The sequence below is a fragment of the Stegostoma tigrinum genome, chromosome 8 (assembly GCF_030684315.1).
Source record: "Stegostoma tigrinum isolate sSteTig4 chromosome 8, sSteTig4.hap1, whole genome shotgun sequence".
NCBI lineage: Eukaryota > Metazoa > Chordata > Chondrichthyes > Orectolobiformes > Stegostomatidae > Stegostoma > Stegostoma tigrinum.
Genome location: NC_081361.1, coordinates 43,693,553 through 43,709,108, shown reverse-complemented (window position 1 = coordinate 43,709,108; position 15,556 = coordinate 43,693,553). Strand labels below are relative to the sequence as shown.

The following is a 15,556-nucleotide window of genomic DNA, read 5'->3' as shown; positions in this document are numbered from 1 at the left end:
CATTGTCTCTCCTGCCCCTTGATACAAGATTTGGGGTCAGCACCACACCCTGACCTTGCAGACACGAGCCCAGCATGGCTACAAGAGCTGAGTGAATACATGTGTGAATGGAAGAACAGTTCCTCGTAGGTTATGTCTCTTCCACATATAGTGAAAACTTTTCTTTCAAAGGTTGCCTCTGTGGCTAAATTTTCCAAGATATTTCAGGGGCTTGAGAGTCAATTCACACTCGGCCCACATTCTATTTCAAGCCCTGGACACGGGTAAGCTACGAAGTTTACGTCACCATCAAGCCACAATATGTCTGATTGGCAGAAAATGGTTGAGGGGCTAAATGGTCTACCATAGTTTCTAAGTTTCTTCCAATTTTTTATTATTGGTGCATGTTTCCTGAAATATACCTCTTGCCGTATTGTAATCTGGAACACACTCTGTACCATCTACGCATTTAGTGTAAACTTGAACATGTATTGAAACTAACATTTAATAATTACCCCTTCCATTAACAGAGTATGTAAATATTTGCTTAATTATAGAATTCCAAGAGAAGATTGTTGAAATATTTTATAATTAAACAAAGAATCATTGTTAATTCTGCATATTGTGTGCCACGTAGCATCAACCACGTTTCTTGTTAATTCTGCATATTGTGTGCCACGTAGCATCAACCACGTTTCTTCAATTGACAAGGCAATGTTTGCAGGGATATCAGCTGTTCACAAGCAGGAAACATCAAGTCGACACGCAAATCAGGTGCCACACAATTGACAGTACACCCTTTTCTTTTAAAACAAACAGGGGAAACAAATGGTGGGCTCCCCTTTTGGCTTAATTAAGGGTGGAGGTAAAGGGAAGGTAAAGAGAGAAGTTTGTCAGCCTCCGTTCCAGACACCTGAATAAGAAGTCCTACACAAGACTTATCGTGTGACATGTGCTCCCATCTTTTAGATTTCCCAGTGAGAAGAGACAACCTCGATGTCCACCCTGTCAAGCTTCTTTAGCATCTTGTATGTTTCAATGAGATCGTCACTGTTTCTTATATAATCCTTATCTCAGCCTGATCAACTCTGCCTCTCACCAGTAGACTGGCTCTCTCTATCCTACAAGCTAATGCAAGTATATCCTTCCTTAAATAGAGACCAAAACTGTGCATGGTATTCCAGGTATGGTCTTAACGAATCAACGTGCAAATGTAGCATTTATCTGTATTTTCCAACTCCCTGTAACAAATGTCAAAATGCCATTTGTCCTTCTAATTGCTTTCTCTACCTGCATACACTCAAGGCCATCAGAGTTTAGAAAATTGAGGCTTTTTAACAAATATTCTGGTTTCTTATCCTTACCAAATTGAAGAATCTCACACTTTCCCATATTATACTCCAAATGCCATCTTGTTGTCCACTCAATCTGCTTACATCATCTTGCAGTCTCATGATAGCTTACATTTCCACCTAACTTTGCTAGTGGAAAATGCTCTATTTGTGCCATTGTTTGTATTCTGTCCATTAACTATTCCTCTATCCATGCTCGTATTTTATCCCCAACATCCACGTGCCTTTTCCTTTATATTAACCTTTTGCGTAGAACCTTATTAAATGCCTTTTGAAAATACAGGTACGTTACATATTCTGGCTCCCCACTGTCAACACTATTAACTACATGCTCAAAAAATATAACATTTGTCAAACACACAAATTTGTCAAATTTCATTTTCATAAAAACATGTTGACTTTGATCATACTATAGTTTTTTAAGGCACATTTTTATTATTTGGACATCTTAACAAAATGTCACTTTCCAGACAACTGACATTAGGCCAACTGGCCCGTAGTTCAATTTCTTTTTCCTCCCTCCATTCTGGAGCACCTATTACATGTACTAATTTCCAATATACTAGGCAATTCCAGAATTTTTGGAAATCATAACTGCAGAGTTCATGGATGCATTAGCTATCTCTTTGAGAACTACAGAATCCAGACCATCAGTTTACAGTTCCTAAAGTTTAGCACTTTTTCTCTGCTGACATTAATTGCCTCAATTTCCTCACATTTCCTATGTCAATTCATCTCTAATTCTGTAGGGAACTGAACTTCTCCTGTGAAGTCAGGCACAAAATATGTGTCCTTCTGATAAGTTTCTCATTACCATAATAATTCTTCCTCTGCTTTTAAAGGGACCAACGTTTATTGTAGCTAGTCTTCTTTTTTATATACTTCAAAAGGCTTTTCCGATCTGTGCTAAACTTCTGCCTAATTTACATTGATATTTTATTTTTCGTCCCCCACCTTCATCAACTTATTGGTGACTCTTTCCTGATTTCTAAAACAATTATAACCCTCAGGTTTATTACTATTCTTTGCAACAATATGAATAACTTTTTAAATCCACTTTTAATTAATGTAATCCTTGATAATGTGTAAGTCACAAATGGTACTTTCTTGCAGAGCTTTTGCTTTTCATATGGAATATATTTTTGTTGAATATTTTGAATTTTTCCTTCAAATAGTTCCGACTATTTATATATCATAGATTTTAGTCCATTTACCTAACCAACCTCAGACAATTCTCCACTCAAAACTATATAACTTGGCATGTTTGAAATTGAAGAATGTCATTGACAATCTGTACATGGAATTTGATCCAATTATGATGAGTGTCACTTCCACCATCCTGACAGCAGTCTACATACCAGCCCAGGCAGAAATGAAGAATTTCCACACTGTAAGGATTCTATGATTCTATGATTCAGTGTCTGGATGAAATTTACACTGCAGCAAATGCACTGGAGATGAAATTCCCCAAGGTATTATTCATCGTGGCCGGCAATGTCAACCAGGCCAACCTCAAGAAGGTGCTACCAAAATACCATACATCTCTTACCCCACTAGGTGGCCAAGCACCCTCGAGTACTGCATCACAACCAAAGATGCCTGCTGCTCCATACTCCATCTGCACTTTGGCAAAACAGATCACATTGCTGTGCTTCTCCTCCCAACCTACAAGCAGAAGTTGAAATGCGAAGATCCAGCACAGAAAGTAATACAATGCTAGTCTGAGACAGTGAAAGAGCTTCTGCAGGACTGCTTAGAATCAGTAGACTCGTCTATGTTCAAGAACACAGCAGCCAACCTAGACGAACATGCCACCACCATCACTGACTTGATAAACAAGTGCTTGGAGGACTGCATGTCAAAGACATCAATCTGTACGTTTCCCAACTAGAAACCTTGGATGAACCGGGAGACCCACTGCATACTGATGAGCAGGCACACGGCACTGAAGTTGGATGGCCTGTACTTGTACAGGAAATCCAGATATGACCTCTGCGATGTCATTAGAGATGCCAAGATGCAGCACCAGACTAAGTTAGAGACACAAACTAACTTCACAGACACCCGCTGCCTGCGGCTAGCCTAGATGACATAATGAGATACAAAATGAAGCAAAACAGAATAGCAAACCAGCTAGGCCTGAAACATCAGCCTTCCTGCTCCTCTGATGCTGCTTGGCCTGCTGTGTTCATCCAGCTCCGCACCTTGTTATCTCTCTCTCTCTCTCAATAACACATTCCTCCCTGATGTGCTCTATGCTTTTTATGCTCAGTTCAAGCAGAATGTCAGTGGGATGGTATCACCCGCCCTAACATCGCAGGACACAGCTGTTCCGTCAGTCACTGCTGCAGACATTAGATTAGCCTTCTCGAGAGTGAACCCAAGGAAAGCAACTAGCCCAGATGGAGTCCCCAGCCATGCACTCAGATCCTGTGCAGACCAGCTGGTGGGAGTATGCACTGACATCTTTAACCTCTCTTTGCTACAATGTGAAGTCCCCACCTGCTTCAGGAAGGCCACCATCATACCAAAGAAAACACATGCAACATCACTTAACTACTACCATCCAGTGGCTCTGATATCCAGAATCATGAAGTGCTTCAAGAGGTTAATCATTGCTCACATCAACTCTAGCCTCCCAGCATGCCTCGATCCTTTCCAATTTGCCTACAGGCAATTCTGTGCTCCTCCTCCCAGTTTACAAGCAGATGTTGAAATGTGAAGACCCAGCACAGAAAGTAGTACAGCGCTGATCAGAAGTAGCAAACGAGCTTCTGCAGGACAGCTTAGAATCGGTAAACTGATCCATGGCAGATGCTGTTTTCCTAGCCCTACACTCATCCCTGGAACATCTGGATAATAAGGATACCTACAATCAGGCTTCTATTTATCGACTACAGCTCCACTTACTTACCTCCAAACTCTGAGACCCAGGTCTCGGCTCCATCCTCTACAACTGGATCCTCAGCTTCTGGACACACAGACTGCAATCGGTGAAGACAGACAACAGCATGTCCTCCACAATAATCTGCAACACCAGCGCCTTGCAAGGATGCAAACTCAGCCACCTACTATACTCCCTATGCATTCATGACGCCATGGCCAAATTTCATCTAAACACCATCTACAAATTCGATGATGACACCACCGTTGTATGCTGGATATAAAACAGTGACGAGTCAGACTGCAGGAAGGACACAGAACTCTTGGTGTCGTGATGCAAAGCTAGCCCTCTCTCGCTCAACGTCAGCAAAACTAAAGAGCTGATCATTGATTTCAGGAAGAAAAGAGGAGAACATGCCTGTATCTACATCAACAGAGTTGAGATGGAGACAGTCAAGAGCGTCAAGTTCTGACGAGAGATGATAACGTGACAATCTGTCCTCATCCTTGCACGTAGATATCACAGTCAAGAACACCTCTACTTCCTCAGGAGGCTAACAAAATTGTCATGTACACAAGGACCCTCACCAACTTTTACAGATGCACCACTAAAAGCATTCTATCTGGGTGCATCACAGCTTGGTATGGCAACTACTCTGCCCAGGAACAGAAGAAACGATAGAAAGTTATTAACAGGCATCTTTTTATCCACAGCTCAGGCCTTCACACAAGCCAACCTCCAATCAACTCCATCTACATTTCTTATTGCCACGGAAAGGGAGCCAACATCAAGGGCCCCTCCCAGCCTGGTTATACTCTCTTCCAATCTCTTCTGTCAGGCAGAAGATACAAAAGCTTAAACACATACCACAGGTTCAAGAACAGCTTCTTCCCCACTGTTATTAGACTGCTGAATGGACCTCTCAATTTCAATCTAATGCTGACCTTGCTTTTACACATTTCTTGCGCAGCCATAACTTTGTATGGCTTGCTCTGTTTCATCACTTATAATCAGTATGTCCTTGTATGATATGACCTGCCTGTAGTGCATGCAAAACAAATCTTCCACTATAATTAGGTACATGTGACAACAATAAACCAAATCAAATCATTAACTCCAATTCAGGGTGGGTCTTTTACTACCAGCACACTACTTAAACCTGTGTCATTACACAGTACTAGATCTGAAATAACTGTTCCATAACTGGTTCCACAATGAGTTGTTCCAGGAAACTGTCATAAACAGTTTACAAACTCATCTTCTAGAACAGCCTTCCAAATGGATTAATCTACATGTTGACTAGACCAGTGTGTTTAATAATCTTTTCAACAGTTTAATTACTGTTACAGAAGAGTTCCAAACACATCTTTTGCACTTGAAAGTATGCACTAACTTCACTCTTGTAAAACATAGCTCTAAATTTAGGACAAGGCACTCTATTCCTTTGCTTCCTAAGCAGTGGAAATTATTTTATTGTACTGCCACAAGTTTGATGATGTCATCTGTTAATCTTCTAAGTTCCTGGTAATACAACACCAGTTTTTACAGACTCTGCTCACAGCTTAACCTTCGGAATCCTGACATCAGTCTGATAATTCAATTCTGCAGTCCCTCCATGGCCAACATATGCTTTTCAAGGCATTGCATCCAGAACCAAGCTCAGTACTCAAGGTGTAGTCCAGTAAGTCAATGAAATTGTTGAAATACACAAGTGAAGCACATTACTTACTTAACTATCTGCAATCATTATAAAAGGGTCAATTATAATTTTTAGATAAGAAAATCTGATCAATTTGTCCTGCCAATCCTCACCCTGGAAACAATGTCAACAGGAAAGGAGTTAAAATACAAATATTGTATGGTCTGCAGATAAAAGAAGAAACAGACCAGCTGGCTGCTGCTTGCAATGAATTGATCAAGTCCTTGTAGGAAGAGCTGTGTGGTTAAAACTGAATATTCAGGCACAGTGGACCACTTATTTTAGTGAGATTGTCTTTGTTGTATCTTCTATTCCATGTGAGATTTATGGTTGATAATTATCATATTTTGTTTGTTAAATCATGTTTAACTTTTGTCCATCCTGTTTTGTGTTAAAAATACAAAGAGTAAAATTCATCTAATAATTTCTTCATTCAGGGGTTGTTCAGTAAATTCAGTTATTCTAGTTTACAGATCACCAGAATAATCATAACAACAAATAGCTAACACTGTGTCATTGCTTAAAAAGGATAACCAGGATAATCCAAGATATTACAGGCTGGTGTGCCTCACATCAGTAGTAAGGAAATTATTGGGAAACAATTCTCTGGGATGAGATCAATAAGTGTTTAGAAGTGGACTGATTAACAATAAACAGCATTGTTTTGTGCAAGGGAGGTCATGCCTCACTAACCTGATCAAGTTTTTTGAGGAGGTGATGAAGGTGATTGAAGGAAAAATGGCTGATGTTGTCTACATGGATTTCAGTAAAGCCTTTGACAAGATGTCCCTTGGCAGAAAGGTACGAAAGGTGAAGTCACATGGTATCGGATGAACTGGAAAGATGGATACAGAACTGGCTTAGTCATAGGAGACAAAAGGTAGAAATGGAAGGATGCTAAATGGAATAGAGGGTTGTGACTAGTGGTACTTCACAGGAATCAGTGCTAAGACTTCTGTTCATGGTCTACATAAATGATTTGGAGGAAAATGTGACCAGCCTAATTAGAAAGTTTGTGGATGATGAAAGATTGGTGGAATTGCAGATAGTGAGGACAATTGTTAGAAACACAGCAGGACTGAGATCAGTTGGAGGCATCGGCAGATGGAGTTTAATTTGGACAAATGCCAGGTGGTGTATTTTGAAAGGTCAAATATAGGTGCAAGTTATACAGTCAATGGCAAAACCCTTGGGAAGATGGTTATGCAGAGGGATCTGAGTGTGCAGGTCCACAGATCACTGAAGGTGGCAGTGCACTTGGATAAAGTAGTAAAGAATGCTTATGGCCATTTGAAGGGACAGTGAGTATAAGGATATGGTATACTGCATCCACTGTACCCGGTGCGGCTTCCTCTACATTGGGGAAACCAAGCGGAGGCTTGGGGACCGCTTTGCAGAACACCTCCGCTCAGTTCGCAACAAACAACTGCACCTCCCAGTCGCAAACCATTTCCACTCCCCCTCCCATTCTCTTGACGACATGTCCATCATGGGCCTCCTGCACTGCCACAATGATGCCACCCGAAGGTTGCAGGAACAGCAACTCATATTCCGCCTGGGAACCCTGCAGCCATATGGTATCAATGTGGACTTCACCAGTTTCAAAATCTCCCCTTCCCCCACTGCATCCCTAAACCAGCCCAGTTCATCCCCTCCCCCCACTGCACCACACAACCAGCCCAGCTCTTCCCCCCACCCACTGCATCCCAAAACCAGTCCAACCTGTCTCTGCCTCCCTAACCGGTTCTTCCTCTCACCCATCCCTTCCTCCCACCCCAAGCCGCACCCCCAGCTACCTACTAACCTCATCCCACCTCCTTGACTTGTCCGTCTTCCCTGGACTGACCTATCCTCTCCACCTATCTTCTTTACTCTCCATCTTCGGTCCGCCTCCCCCTCTCTCCCTATTTATTCCAGTTCCCTCCCCCCATCCCCCTCTCTGATGAAGGGTCTAGGCCCGAAACGTCAGCTTTTGTGCTCCTGAGATGCTGCTTGGCCTGCTGTGTTCATCCAGCCTCACATTTTATTATCTGAGTATAAGGATAGTCAAGTTATGCTGTAACTTTATAGAGTTTCAGTTAGGCCACAATTGGAATATTATGTATAGTTCTAGTCACCACCCTCACAGAAGGATGTGGGTGCTTTGGAGACGGTACATAAAAGCTTTATCAGTGTGTTATCTGCTATAGGGGATTTTAGCTATGAAGAAAGGTTGGATAGACTGGGCTTGTTTTCACTGAATGCAGAAGGTTTGAGAGGTGACCTGACAGAAGGTTAAAAGATTGTGATGGCATGGAAAGAGTCCAAAGCCTGAAGACTTTTCTCAGGATGGAGGGGTCATTTGCTAGAGGACAGAGTTTCAAAGAGATGTGCCAGGCATATCTTTCTCACAAAATGTGGCAAGTGCCTGGAATGCTTTGGCAAAGGCTGTGGTAGTAGTGGTGGAGGAAGCAGATGCAATCGCAGCATTCAAGAAGCACCTGGATGACCACATGAATAGGAAGGGAACAGAAGGATACGGATCACGTAAGCAAAGGTAGTTTTAATCTGGAAAGGCAAAATATGTCAGTGCAGGCTTGGAAGGGTGAAGAACCTGTTCCTGTGCTGATTGTTCTTTGTTCTAAGGTAACTAGCGAGAACAGATCAAGGGGGTAGTGCAAATATAAGTTGGGGAGTTAACGTGGGAGAAGAGATCTAGAATAGGCAAGAGGTGAGTGAAGTCAAGCAAAGAAAGATAAAGAAGACTTGAGGTGGAGGTTGAAGTGTCATTTTCTGAAAATGCAGAGGTGAAGCTGTAAAGATTTTAAAATGTTATTGTATTTCTGAGGGCAATACAGATCCACATTTTGAAATGGAGGCAAAAGCAAAACCAGATACATACAACAAGAAAATATGGGAAAATATCAGGCTGGGGATTAACTGCTGGGAGAAGATTGTAGCACAAATCCTTAACTCTGACAACAGAATTAAAAGAGAACACAAACCCATATGAAAAATAGGCACTCACTAATGTAGACAGAAGCATTAAATTACAACAGTTAAGTGAACAGGCAAAACTCTGGCAAAAGGATGATAAAACACAGTCTGATAACGGCCAGGAAGAAGCTGTTCCTGAACCTGTTGGTGCGTGTGTTCAGGCTTCTGTATCTACTGCCTGATGGAGGAGGTTGTGGGAGATCATTACCGGGGTGTGATGGGTCTGTGATGATGTTGGCCACCATTCTGCAGCATCATGTGTAAATGGGGACCATGGATGGAAGGTTGGCTTCTGTGATGGTGTGGGCTGTGAGCATGACCTTCTTACGGTCGCGGGCAGAGCAGCTGCCCTACAGGTTGTATGGTCCGAGCCAGTATGCTTTCTATGGTGCATATGAGGAAACTCTGAGGTTGTCAATCATTGGTGAGTGTGCGTTAATGGGGGAACAGAGCAGACTTTACATTGTGCAGAGACGCATTCCAGGCTAAAGGAGAACAACAGAGAAAAAGGAAGAAATGTTTACCAAAATACTACAAAAGGTCAAGCCTAGCGGATGCAACGTAAATACTGCAAAGGATGTCACAGAAGAAGAGCAAGAATGTCTAGTGTCAAAACGCTGTGGTCTGACTGCAAAAGGCTGGAACACTTTGCATGAAGATGATTGGTTAGAAATGTGCAAACCTAACCTTAATGATGGCTAAAGGGGAAACACCAGGCCATTATCCTGAAAAAATACCTTCATACAACACACCAGGCTGGCATCATCAGATCTAAAGGTGTTGAGTGTTTTGTGACTGTTAAAATGATGTTTTCAGAAAAAGAACACCAAATGAATATGAAATGTCAGGCAGAAACTAGTGTGTTACAGAACACTTGAGGTTTGCAGAGCTGTACGAAGAAACCCGAGACGGTAACCCAAAAAGGAAGCTTTCCAAAGTCATGCTGAAGATATATATGACAGAATTATACCATGCGCAGGGACAAATAATTAAGCTGAGAGCTTAATGCAAAGCGAAGAATAGATATGGGGAATTCCATAAAGTAGACCTTAAGCAAATCTTCCCAGCTCGATTAGCTGCACAACATGGATGATGATGGGATAGTGTAGGGGAGGGGCTTAGATTAGTTCACAGGTCAGCGCAACATCGAGGGCCGAAGGGCCTGTTCTGCGCTGTATTGTTCTATGTTCTATAATATTGTAAATTTGAGGTTCAAAAAGGATAGAACACTCTTCCATTTAGAATAAAGAAATGCCAGAAACAGTGGAGGTCAATGTGACTTGGGACTCCAAATATAAAATAATTCAACCATCAAGAACAAGCACAGAATATAATCTAAACAAAAATGGCATGCTGCCCATTGTGGCTTCGAGACCAGAATACAGGCAAAAAAAAAGTGTTACAGATAACAGAGATAATGGGAACTGCAGATGCTGGAGAATTCCAAGATAATAAAATGTGAGGGCTGGATGAACACAGCAGGCCAAGCAGCATCTCAGGAGCACAAAAGCTGACGTTTCGGGCCTGGACCCTTCATCAGAGAGGGGGATGGGGAGAGGGAACTGGAATAAATAGGGAGAGAGGGAGAGGCGGACCGAAGATGGAGAGTAAAGAAGATAGGTGGAGAGAGTATAGGTGGGGAGGTAGGGAGGGGATAGGTCAGTCCAGGAAAGACGGACAGGTCAAGGAGGTGGATGAGGTTAGTAGGTAGATGGGGGTGCGGCTTGGGGTGGGAGGAAGGGATGGGTGAGAGGAAGAACCGGTTAGGGAGGCAGAGACAGGTTGGACTGGTTTTGGGATGCAGTGGGGGGGGGGGGGGGGGGGGGGGGTGGGGGGGGGGGGGGGGGGGGGGGGAGAAGAGCTGGGCTGGTTGTGTGGTGCAGTGGGGGGGGGGGGGAAGAGCTGGGCTGGTTGTGTGGTGCAGTTGGGGGTGGGGACGAACTGGGCTGGTTTAGGGATGTAGTAGGGGAAGGGGAGATTTTGAAACTGGTGAAGTCCACATTGATACCATTAGGCTGCAGGGTTCCCAGGCGGAATACGAGTTGCTGTTCCTGCAACCTTCGGGTGGCATCATTGTGGCAGTGCAGGAGGCCCATGATGGACATGTCATCTAGAGAATGGGAGGGGGAGTGGAAATGGTTTGCAACTGGGAGGTGCAGTTGTTTGTTGCGAACTGAGCGGAGGTGTTCTGCAAAGCGGTCTCCAAGCCTCCGCTTGGTTTCCCCAATGTAGAGAAGGCCACACGGGTACAGTTTCAAAATCTCCCCTTCCCCTACTACATCCTAAACCAGCCCAGTTTGTCTCCTCCCCCCACTGCACCACACAACCAGCCCAGCTCTTCCCCCCCCACCCACTGCATCCCAAAACCAGTCCAACCTGTCTCTGCCTCCCCTAACCGGTTCTTCCACTCACCCATCCCTTCCTCCCACCCCAAGCCGCACCCCCATCTACCTACTAACCTCATCCCACCTCCTTGACCTGTCCGTCTTCCCTGGACTGACCTATCCCCACCTATACTCTCTCCACCTATCTTCTTTACTCTCCATCTTCGGTCCACCTCCCCCTCTCTCCCTATTTATTCCAGTTCCCTCTCCCCATCCCCCTCTCTGATGACGGGTCCAGGCCCGAAACGTCAGCTTTTGTGCTCCTGAGATGCTGCTTGGCCTGCTGTGTTCATCAGCCTCACATTTTATTATGTTACAGATAACACTCTGATTAAAGCAAACGTGGAGTAATATGAACATATCCAGTCATCACACCTAAGCAAATACACATTTAAAAAAGCAGTGCAAATTTACAAAATGGCACCTATTGTAAAATTCTACCATGAAAAATAACACAAACTCAGACTGTATTTCACAAAATTTGAAAGATTAATGGATGATTGATGATTTCAGGTTTTCTGTTAGTCCAAGACCAGAAGGGACAGCCTAAAAATTAATACAAGACTTCTCAGTAATGACAGAGAAAATGTCTACATGCAACAGTGAAACAAGTTTAAAAAAAATTCCCCCCCCCCCCCAACAGCAATTGACGTCCGATTGATTGATTGTTTTAAAGTAAAGGTTGATACTGTTTAATTAACCAACATTACTACGGTATGTGGGTCAAAGGCACATAGATGGGAATAGGTTTCAGATCAGCTACGATGTCAATGAAAGCCAACAGAGGCTCCAGGTGCTCAATACTTCTAGCTTGTTCCTGAGACGGTTTTCGTCTGTGGAATCTTCCCCAAAATATGTGTACTCCCTCCTCCAACACTAAGTCAGCTGACTGTTAGCCAGCAGTTCTTCTTATATCAATTAAGCAAGTAACTTAAAGCGTCTGAAAGATACACGAGACAACTTGCACAGGGTATCAAACTGTACTCTTAGGAAACTGCCCTACACCACTGTGGGACTGTGCGCATGCCCATTGATGTCTACAGACATGGAGACGCCAGTGGGTATAATTCGGGAACTCGGGCCTCTTTCATATCAACGAGAGAATGGCATTAACTACGGCTGTTAGGAAGCGATCAGCAAAATATATGCTCACCGTAAACATACAAGACAGGACACGTACACCAAGGCTTCCCATGTCACCATGGGAGATATGTTTTGTCCAAAGTAGAACTCGGCTATTCTCAGGTGGTTAACTACGGTGTTTATGAAGTATTCTGTGGAGAATAGGAGTCTTTCCGGCCAGCGGCTTCGGCTGGACTACATTTCCTATCATCCACTGCACGACAGGCGTATGCGCATTGCCCAACACCTCCGCTGACGATTGAACTACGCTTTTGGTAATATGGCGGAGCAGCGAGCAGGGGACCTGCACCAGGAGGACACGATCTCAAGTAGGCATATAAGCGAGAGGCTTGGTATTTGCTTACTTTATTATTGCTGGGGTGTCCCGTCATTTGTTATGCAAAAAAGATCTGCGAACTTTGTTTCTCAATGCTTGTGTTGCAGAAAAACTGATAAATTTCGTTTGATGGCCTGACCGCAGAGCTCCGTCTGAGGGCCTGATCCTGGGGACGGAGCCGAGAGGTCGATGCAGAGGCAGCTGCCCATCCAAGGGCGGAAGTTTACAGATAGGAAGTTTATCCAAGAGAATTGTAACATGACATAATAAAAGTTAGTCAGTGCTCGTCATTAACTTCGTTGGGATGTCTGAAATTTTAGTTGTCCTTGTAATTTAAAATCAGTTGACCTTTTAGTTACGGGCACCTCAATTTAGAAGACTCTGCAATTCCTTTTCGGGAGGGAGTGAAATTGGATTTCACCTGGTAGCAAAATGCCGTCTGGTGTATGCTCACCTAGTTCTGTTAATTATGTATTTGGGGGAAGGAAATTGGTAACTAATGGAATAACGTCACTTTTGGATCCCAGCTCTTAATTTCACTTGCCCTCGTCTGCTTTTGTTTTGTTAACTATTTTTGGTATATTTCCTATTTTGTCTGTCTATTCTTTGGCAACTGTATGTCCCTAACTACTTTTAAAACTGATTCCTGCTTACTTTTTATGTTGCCCCATGCAACACCTTTTTTTCCATATGTGCCTCTTCTGTTGTTTTCCTCTCACTTTCACTTTCACTTGTCAAAGGAACCTAGAAATAGATTTACCAATGTGTAATGGCCGTCAAAAGTTATCACAACACTCTACCAGCATATGACTGAGAGGATACGGTCTGACTTTTGAAATAGTGGGAGAATAATGTTGGGGGTGGCATAGACTAAGACAGTGAGTTTGGTAACAGAATGAGAATTTTCTGTTTGGGTCAGGAGAGAATGATCCTCCTATGCCATGTCTATGCTTCAGCAGTGAAGCTACTGTTTATCTAATCTAACCAGAAGTTTGGGCTCAGCATTCAATTAACGTACAGACTAACCATTTCTCACAAAGCTTGCTTTGCTGTGTCCAAAGCCAGCCATGAATCCAGGATTAATTTAGAGGGCAAAGATAATTTCTGACTTCTATCACCCTCCCACCTCTCCCCAGTCATGATTTAAGCATACCATTAAACTTTACTTCCTGCTGATTTACTTCTAGCATCTGCATCCAAATTTCCTTTCCTCTCAAATGTTATAATATGAAAATAATGTTATAACACTTCCCAAATTTTTGTCCATCTTTCCTGTAATGATACACATAAGTTGTCAATCAGGTAGCCATCTCAGCCACAGCTTTTAAGGTCACAAATAATATCCTCCCTGACTGTAACTATCTGAATCTTCTCTCTTTGACTTCTTTCTAATGTTCGATACAGTTGACCACATTAACCCCTCCGAAGCTTTTCTTTGATGTCTGATGCTGTGGAATAGCTTTTGCTTTGTTTCTATTACTGCTGCTTCAATGAGAGTCATAAAGATGTACAGCATGGAAACAGACCCTTCAGTCCAACTCATCCATGCCAATCAGATATCCTAAATGAATTTAGTTCCATTTGGCCCATATCTTTCAAAACCCTTTGTGTTCATATACACAGCCAGATGCCTTTTAAATGTTATTGTACCAGCCTCCTCCACTTCTGGCAGCTCATTACATAAAACCAACACCCTCTGTGTGAAAACATTGCCCCTTAGGTCCCTTTTAAATCTTTTCCCTCTCACCTTAAACCTATTCCTGGAATTCCCCCACTCTGTGGAAAAGACCTTGTCTATTCACCCTATCCATATCCCTCATGATTTTATAAACCTCTATAAGGCCTCCCCTCAGCCTCTGATGCTCCAGGGAAAATAGCCCCAGCTGATTCAGCCACTTCTATGGCTCAAACCTTCCAATCCTGGTAACATCCTTGTGAATCTTCTCTGAACCCTTTCACGTTTCACAATGTCCTTCCTGTAGCAGGGAGACCAGAACTGCACACAATATTTCAACAGTGGCCTAACCAATGTCCTGGTGAGCTGCAACATGACCTCCCAATTCGTGTACTCAATGCACTGACCGATGAAGGAAAGCATACCACACCCCTTCTTCACTATACTATCTACCTGCAACTCTGCTTTCAAAGAACTGTGACCCTGCATTCCAAGTCTCTCTGTTCAGCAACATTCCCTAGGACCTTGCCATTAAGTGTATAAGTCCTGCACTGATTTTCCTTTCCAAAATGCAGCACCTCACATTTTCCTAAATTAAACTCCATCTGCCACACCACACCCTTGTCCTATCTGATCAAGGTCCCATTGTACTCTGAAGTAACCTTTTTAGCTGTCCGCAACACCACCAGTTTTGGTCAGAAATCACATGACACCAGTTATAGTCCAGCAGGTTTATTTGAAAATAAACTTTCAGAGCCTCACTCCTCCTTCAGGTGTTAGTGAGAGAGGTGGCATCAGGCACAAAATTTCTCAGTAAAAGATCAAAGAGTTACACAACTGATGAAGATGAATTAAACAAACCTAAGATTCTATTAAATCTTTAATCAATTAGAAGGTTTTAATCTATTAATATGTCTATGAAAATCCCCAAATTTCTTTCAAGTCACTGCCCTAAGAAAACTAAAGGTTTTATCAGTATCAAGAAGAGGGTGACATTTTAGGTGAGGCCTTGTTTAGAATCCATTTGTGTTTTGATTTGGAGTTAGACTGGCTTTAGTTTCCCAAGTTGGAATTTATAAAATGCCACATTGACTAACTGTCTATAAATTGTGTCCTTTTTGAACAAAATGGAATGAATCTGCAATTAG

General features: G+C 42.9%; 2 protein-coding genes across 4 annotated transcripts in view; one reads left to right on the top strand and one right to left on the bottom strand.

The window, feature by feature from the left end:
* swt1 (SWT1 RNA endoribonuclease homolog) overlaps positions 1 to 12,582 on the bottom strand; it is a 109,131-nt gene extending 96,549 nt beyond the window's left edge. For 2 of the 3 annotated variants that reach the window (XM_059647826.1, XM_059647828.1), the window contains exon 1: positions 12,428 to 12,582. The gene's annotated coding sequence lies outside the window, so the exon portion shown is untranslated. Of the gene's footprint in view, positions 1 to 6,607; positions 6,698 to 12,427 lie in introns of those variants that run through there. The other variant, XM_059647827.1, reaches the window with a different exon arrangement.
* The window catches only part of trmt1l (tRNA methyltransferase 1-like), a 55,024-nt gene continuing 51,834 nt past the window's right edge, over positions 12,367 to 15,556 (top strand). The window contains exon 1 of the mRNA XM_048539509.2: positions 12,367 to 12,725. Within this exon, the coding sequence (XP_048395466.1) occupies positions 12,677 to 12,725 (49 nt within the window). The 5' untranslated portion in view covers positions 12,367 to 12,676. The remainder of the gene's footprint in view (positions 12,726 to 15,556) is intronic.